The sequence below is a fragment of the Fulmarus glacialis genome, unplaced genomic scaffold (assembly GCF_000690835.1).
Source record: "Fulmarus glacialis isolate BGI_N327 unplaced genomic scaffold, ASM69083v1 scaffold10761, whole genome shotgun sequence".
NCBI lineage: Eukaryota > Metazoa > Chordata > Aves > Procellariiformes > Procellariidae > Fulmarus > Fulmarus glacialis.
The window spans coordinates 1-8,108 of record NW_009194695.1 but is presented as its reverse complement, the minus strand read 5'-3'; the positions used below and the strand labels follow the sequence as shown (position 1 = coordinate 8,108).

Genomic DNA, 8,108 nt, shown 5'->3' with positions numbered 1-8,108 from the left:
GGAAAGAGAGCAGAAGATTCATGACGACAGCCAAAATGGAGCTCTTTCAGCCAGATAAAACTTAACAGTGACCAAAAATGGAAGAACAACAAATTCCTCTGCAAAGTTGCCTCACATCAGACATCACCGAACAGCCCAAGACAGAGCATGCCCATGAGCTCAAAGCCTGCAGGCATACAGGGAAGTACACACTCTTTTGACTTCACATCTGTTGTGACACTTCACTTCCCTCTCCTCCCAGCCTTGATTTCTGCTTCCTAACAATATCACTGCCTTGTAGCCCTTTAAAAGTGATTAGAAAAAGGGAAAGCATAAAAGTACTAATCAGTAGCAAACATCAGGAAGCAGACCTGCTCCATTCAGGATGGGAGTCACGACCTCTGTAAATGCAAAGCTATCAAACAGAACTTTCTAGATCACTTAGAAACACATCATTATTCCTTGTCACACTGGGACTTAGCCTATTGTGGAAAAGTCATTAGTTTCTTTTCAGATTCTCTGGAGAATTTCCAAAACCTAGCCCTTGCATTTCCTCAGGTGGTTCGTAAGTAATTTCATATTTCAGCCCTTGTTAGCCAGTACAGTACGTGCCGTTCCAAGCTTAAATTCATAATTACACTAGCCTACTAAGGCAAAGCAGTAAGGTGCTCTGTCATCGTGGCTTCCACTTCTTTTAGGAGTTAGACAATACCAAAATCATACTTACACCAGCCCTCCACTGAGGTTATAAAGTCTTTGGAAGGCATCTTAATTTAGGGAGTTTGTATACACAGCCTGCTTATAACAGGACAATCTCACAGCTATGCTATGTGTGAGGCCATTAAGATTTCACTTCAAACATTGCATTAAAAACACCCTGACCTTTAAATGGAGTTCAGTGGTGGTATTTAGTAGTCTTTTGATAAAGTGTAGAGTTAGTTGTTTACATCACAGCAGCTTGCTGGCTAACTCTTGAAATGACCTTCAGAAGCATTCATTGTGTATTTTCTTTCCTGAGTATCATGACTGGAACCACAGCTCTTTTAGCATTTTGTTGATGCAGTCATACTATAGTCTATGGTTTCATTATCTTACTTTTTTGCAGAACCAGAGTGCATACCACCTGACTCTATCCTTAGAAACCCTAAGCACAAAGCAAAATTTAATGTCACTTAAAAATACCACCTGACTCTATCCTTAGAAACCCTAACCACAAAGCAAATGTTAATGTCACTTAAAAAGACACAAAAATTGAACTTTTCCTTGGTCTACTACTCACCCACAGCTCTTCCTAACTCCTTCCTAGGAGAACGTTACCTTCCCACGGTTGGGCAGCTCTATCTGTATTGCGTGAGCCTTTTTCCTAGGAGGCTTTACTTGTAAGGTACTGTCCTTTAGGAGGCTATAATTCCCAGACTTCCTACAAGACCCTCAGCTTTTAGGAATGCTCTTTTAGTCCAGTCCACACCTTTTCCTTTTTATGTTTTGTTTCTAAGATAAACCTATTCTTGCAGATAAAAAACCCACTTAATTCTCTTGGGATTGTGGTTCAACTCCAATGAAATCGGATTGAAAAAATAATAAAAAAATAATACTCTGGATGAATCTTGGATGCAAGAGAAAGATTCAGAATGTTCATGTCTCCTGATGACTGGAAGTCATTTTCTCGTGGCATTATTGTATGTGCCTGTCTTTAAAAGAATTTAGTTATACCAAATGATCTATGAGCCTAGAGTTGGGAAGGCTAAAGAAGTTTGTTCTGTCATGAAAAGCAAAAGATACTTGCAGTGTGGCTTTAGTAGTGATATGTCTGAGTATAAAATAACGTGTTTTCTTTTCTTTTCCTTTTCCCTCTTTCAGCAAAGTTTCTGTTTGAGAAATACACGTTCGCTCAGCAAAACAAAAACAACTTTTAAAGGTTGTTCTCAGTGGAAATCACTCTATGCCCCATTACCTGCTTGAGTGAAACCAGGCTAAGAACTCTGTCATGGCAGCTTTTCTGCTGGGAGCTGTGTTGCTTATTGTTCAACCTCAGATAGTGCCTTCCAGACCGGCTATAAATTCAAAGGCTGAGACTTCTTCTCAGTCTGTTCAGAGAGAGCTTTTAAAGAAAACATCTCAAAAAAATGACTTCAAGGAAAACATTCATTCTAATGGATCATGCCAGCAGCTGCCACAGACTATCATTATTGGAGTGAGAAAAGGTGGAACAAGAGCTTTGTTGGAGATGTTGAGTCTCCATCCAGATATTGCAGCAGCAGAAAGTGAAGTTCACTTCTTTGACTGGGAAGATCATTACAGAAATGGATTGCAGTGGTATATTAATCAAATGCCATTCTCTTATCCCCATCAGATCACCGTGGAAAAAACTCCAGCATATTTCACATCACCTAAAGTGCCTGAAAGAGTTTATAACATGAACCAATCAATGAGACTACTCCTTATTTTAAGAGACCCAAGTGAGAGAGTACTATCAGATTACACCCAAGTGTTCTATAATCACATGCAGAAGCACAAGCTGTATCCATCCATTGAACAATTCCTGATTAAAGATGGTGAACTCAATGTGAACTACAAGGCAATAAACAGAAGCTTATACTACATTCACATGCAAAACTGGCTGAAGTATTTTCCTCTTGATCGTATCCACATTGTAGATGGGGATAAACTAATCAAAGATCCCTTCCCAGAAATAGAGAAGGTAGAGAGATTTTTGAAGTTATCGCCACAGATAAATGCTTCAAACTTTTATTTCAATAAAACTAAAGGCTTCTATTGCCTAAGGGACAGCGGTAGAGAGCGTTGTTTACATGAATCAAAAGGACGAGCACACCCACAAGTAGATACCCGGTTACTCGAGAAACTGCATGAATATTTCCATGAACCCAACAAGAAATTTTTTGAGCTGGTGGGCAGAACATTTGACTGGCACTCATTTGTTGCGAGTTAGTGGTAAGGTTCAGAACCTATGTTCCAGTGTACATTTAGAAATTTTAAAAAGGGCATTTAAGCTATAATTTATTTGTAAAATCCATAAATACTTCTGTACAGTATTAGATTCACAATTGCCATATATACTAGTTATATTTTTCTACTTGTTAAATTTGAAAGCATTTTGTATTGTTTTTCATGGTTGTTAACATTGTGTATGATGTGTCTATATGAAGAAACTAAATTATTTCACTGCAGAAGATGTTCTCTTGAGAATGCGTTGTCTTTTTAATAAATAAGAAATTCATTTCAATAGAACCCTTCAGAATTATTTGGCCTTTCTGGACTATCCTGGACTTTCTCCTCTAATTGCTAATGAATATGCTAAACTTCACATTTCCATTTTTCTTGCTTTAAAATGTGGTTTAATAATCTATTTTTCATTTGAAAATATTGTTGTAGTTAGCAAATTGTTCCATCCTGCTTTATAAAATTATTTCCTGATAAAGTGGTGGTACTTATACATGTTGGGACATGCACACCCAGAGGACAATGGAAGTCTCTGTGTAATATGACATATTAAGTGCTGTACTTACCTTCGTATTTACTGTTCTAAAAAGTGCTCCTCAAATTCTTCGGCAGTACAGTGCAAGTTTCATGGCAGATTTTTAAAGAGTCTGTGGGGACCAGCTCATAAAATCCAGAGTTAGCTGCAGAAATATGGTCAACCTGAAAACTTCCTGCAGTCTCTGAATGTATATATACTTCATAAAGAAGAAGGGTTGAGAGAAGAATTTAAGCAATATAGGGACATTTTCAAGGTTGTTTGTGACTCTTCCTACATTTTATAGCACATTTATGCTTTGCCATCACTGAAAATGAACACTTACACCAGAAAAATTAGTTGGTCTGCATTCCAATAAGCAGGAACTTTATTCATATAAATATTAACACACTTGTACCCATTTAAGACTGTTTTCTGTGAGTTGAGCAGGTGCTTCATGCAACTGAAAATTGCCCATGGACTACTGTTGATTTAATTACCTTCCGAGAACCATGATGCCAAGTCTTGATTAGGCTTGTGTATTGTGAGATTAACCCCAATTCCAGGAACTTTTATAGTCTTCCATCTGCTAAAAATGGAAGTTAGATGTTAGTACATTGGTAAAAATTACAGCTCTCCTTGTCTACAGTAGTTATGATGTCTTCTTAGCCATCAGTTTCTGGAGTTAGAGTTAATCCTGTTTCCACACAAGTACCAATATATGGTACTTTCATTCTGAGCTCCTAATTTTCATTTTATGGTCTTGAGTTTAGCCGCTGAATGTGCAGTGGCAACACCCTGTAAATTTGAACTTGTAACTGATTGTTACAATCCTTCATAAAATTTAAATGTAGAGTCATTAATTTTTTTCTGGTGAGATGGTGCAAACTTGGGCACTATGACAAGGTACTGTCTGGATGCAAATATCCCATATTATGCTGTTTGCATGAAAATTTGCAGATGCTGCCCCTCTCTCTCCTGCTCCTTGTGCACCTGCCCAAGCTGTATTCAACCTCAGAGAGGTTGGTGGTGTTTTATAGAGTAGACATTTGACAAAAGCCTACAATGAAATGGTATTGTACTCAATAAAATATTTTCTGAATTGCACCTTTCCTTTCTCTTTTGTTCATCAGTTTTTAGTTTGGAAGACCAGAATTTACAATTCAACTCCAGTTTAGATTCCAGTTAAATGTTACTAAGAATTTAGCTGTAGCCTAGTGGATTGATTGAAAGGTTTGCTAGGGGTTGTGCCTGCATGGTCCATTGCTGGCCCAGAATATACAACAAGGAGGGAAAGTTTCTGGTGGCAATAGTGTCAAATCTTACATGAGGCAGATGCCAAAAATAACAAGATTATAGTACCATCGTGCTCCTATTAAAGTTTTAGAAAGGAGAAATACAGGGGGGGTTGTGTAAGGTGGGGCAGCATTTTTTCTACGCTTATTATTATCCCATTTCCTTGCTAATGGAAATTGCCCCCTGCTAATCTCTGCAGGAGCCATCTGGACCTAAGAGATTTTGGCCCAGACGAAAGGCTTCCCACCTTAGTATAGTCCCACCTTCACTAGTGCCTCCCTACAGTCCCAGACGACGCCCACCACATTCACCAACTGTTTGCTGGGAAAGGAAAAATACTGCCACAGTGTGTGACCGGGAGCCAGAGGACTACAAGAAGGCAGGGTTGGATCAAGTTCCCCTGCAGCAGGTCATACAGGGCAGCATAGGGCATAAGTGTTGAATTGTGAATGCCAGAGCAATATTGACACCTGATGTTGGTACTGAGAATACTGTTAGATGTATAATGCTACTTGATACCAGTATCTTGTCTGTCACTAAGCAGGACACATGCACAGGTTCCCCCCTGCCCCCTGTCTGTAGAAAGAGACGTAGAGCATGAACCATTGGGTCACTATTACTGTCTTAGTGCTAGGACCTCATGGCACGTTCTCTGTAGGGTCAGAAGGTGAAGTGACCAGGGGGACATCCCGATGCAGAAGCTCACATGACTCATGCCCTAGACCCTAAGTTCAAAGGGGCCCACAGACAGTATGTCATACCGAATGTGTACGCCTTGTGCAGGGATGGCATGGTTGTACAATACCTTATCCTGGAGGTTGCACAGCTAGCTGTGTGGTAGCTATGATGGTGATGGACAATAAATCACATCCACACTAATAATAATGGTAATATTTACCTGCCATAGATGCCCTAAGTTCAAGAGCTACAATACTTAAAACTAGGATTCTGAGTATGATTTTTCAGTTTAACAAGAGCAACATTCACTCTCCACACATTCATTACTGTATTTATATTTGCTAGACTATTTCTAAAGAAGTGCTAAACAACAACAAAAGCCAACAGAAGAAAGTGAAGAGAGAATGAAAGAAAGATGCTGAAGTACATTCCGATTGGGACTGTAGAAACCCTAATAGTGAGCTTTGAAGTCATGCCATATCTATTCACAAAAGAAAAAAAAATCCCTGAAAATACCTTTCCAGTGTTATGCAATACAGCTATTTATTTCTGTGAAACTCTACCATCTCGGGTTTAAAGTACAACCACTTGGGTTTTGGGCCAGAGGCCTGTTTCCTCAGGGCAGCTAGCCAAGTCTGTGATCACTCTTGCAAATATAAAATAAATACAACACTTTATGAGAATTCAATGTCCAATTCAAAGCCTACCACTCCCCTTGAGTACAAGAAGAAATGCCAATCACGTCATTAATCAGGGTGGCACTGCAGGATTAAGTCTTGCCCTTTGCTTCACAACACGAATTAGTGTGAGTCTTTGAAAGTCAGATATTGTACCTGCAGAGGACAAAGTTTAAACTATAATTATCCCATGAGCACTGCTGAAAGAGTATGGAAAGGGAAAGAAGTCTCCTAGGAAAAAAAACCCAAAGTTATTACTTCATCAAGAATATTGCTACATCTGCTGTTGCTGCTGTATGATCCTTTTACATGTGCTTTGCTGTTCCTTGTACCTTTTTCCTGATGTTGTAGGTGAAATAACATCTACTGTGCTTGGATAAATCAACATTGTTTTGGAACATCTCAGAAAAAAATCCATCCTTTTTTTAAATCTTGCTTGAGCCTATTTGCATTGGGAATATGGTAGTGCTACACTCATTGATGAGTGTGTGAGACTTACCACCACAGAATATTTTAGATCAAAACTTCGTTACTTAGGGGCTCAAAGCTGATCATTTCATGTTTCCTTGGCTACGTGCATTTTCAGACCCAATTTCTGCAGAAAGCCAGGATTCTCATTCCCTGTTGTCATCCACACAGATTTCAAATGTCTAAAGAGAAATAAGATGGGGTAAGGCATATTTCCGTGTATCTTTCTTCTGCTTTATCTAGCATGGCTGACCAGACATTTAAGAAAGTTCACACATGCATCCCACAAGTAAGAGGCTGTTCACTAAAAATACTTCTCAGAGGAATATCCCTTCTCCTTTCTCTTTTTCAAAGTCTGTGCCTTGAAAGTCCTAATTTAGCTCACATTGTGAATGAAATTTTGCAGGAATATATTAGTAGATGTTCTTTAATGCAGTAATAAAGTAATAAAAAGTACAGTAAGGCAAAACTATTACACTAACATATGTCAACGAAGTGTGTTAAACTTGCTACTAGGTATATACCAGCTGAAATAGTTGCAAGTATGTGCCCCTACAGCTATAACGTTCTTTTCTCATTCTTAACCCAGTAACTTTCATTTGTATGACTCTGCCTAAGTGCCCAGTTATGCGGGAAAGATTGTATGTTCAATGTTAATTCCTTCATTTTGCAGTTGCATTGGAAAGGCCCATTGCAGATGGAAGCCATGCAAATATCTTATGAGTGGAAAAAAATTATTAGTATTTTGCTTACCAAAAATGAATTAAATTACATTTATATCATAGAATATTAGCAAAGGAGAGCAGTACTCTCTTTTCTAGCAACAATAACCCATCCACAGTAAATTTTCTACTTAACTACCACACAACAGTTGATGCAGTTTTTAAGTTAATAGTGCAATAAACTGAGCAGTGATGCTGCAGATTTTAAATGCCTTCTGGGATATATAAAATATGCAAGTCAAGGTGGGGAGCAGCTGGATGCATAGGAACAGCTGGTCTCACTGGTCCGAGAACACTTTTTTTTTAATGATAAGGGACAAGGAATTTTTGGCTTGGATATCACTTTGTGTTGTCTATGAAAGCAATGTCTTCGGTTAACTTCCAAGTCAATAATCCTATCATAATGACATCATCTTTTTACTTGCTATTGACATTATGCTCTGCCAAAACACAGTTTAAGAGCCAAACCCCAAACAGCAGGTGCATGAGGGATCCCTTAGTATAAAAAAAAATTGTAATACAACTCAGACACACAGCTTCAATTATGAAGGCACATTGGCTTGAACAAAGGACTGTTCTGAAGTGAATGGCAAAATTCTTCTTTACTTAATTTGGGTAAGGGTTACAGAAACAGGAATGTGTATGCATTCACAGTAAAACAGCAGAACAACCTCACCCCCTCCTTGGTTTTCAATCAATCAGTTAGCAGTATTTCAACAATAATGATCAGGCCAGCTTCCAGGACTCAACACAGTTCAGCCCAGATAACACTCAGTTACAAAAGGAAGAGTTAGAATCATAGAATCATAGAAT

General features: G+C 38.6%; 1 protein-coding gene across 1 annotated transcript; it reads left to right on the top strand.

The window, feature by feature from the left end:
• Window positions 1-1,846: 1,846 nt before the first annotated feature.
• Window positions 1,847-3,170, top strand: HS3ST1 (heparan sulfate (glucosamine) 3-O-sulfotransferase 1). The gene has a single exon (XM_009587852.1). The coding sequence runs from the start codon at window positions 1,967-1,969 to the stop codon at window positions 2,927-2,929; it is 963 nt and encodes a 320-aa protein (XP_009586147.1). The 5' UTR covers window positions 1,847-1,966; the 3' UTR covers window positions 2,930-3,170.
• Window positions 3,171-8,108: the final 4,938 nt, after the last annotated feature.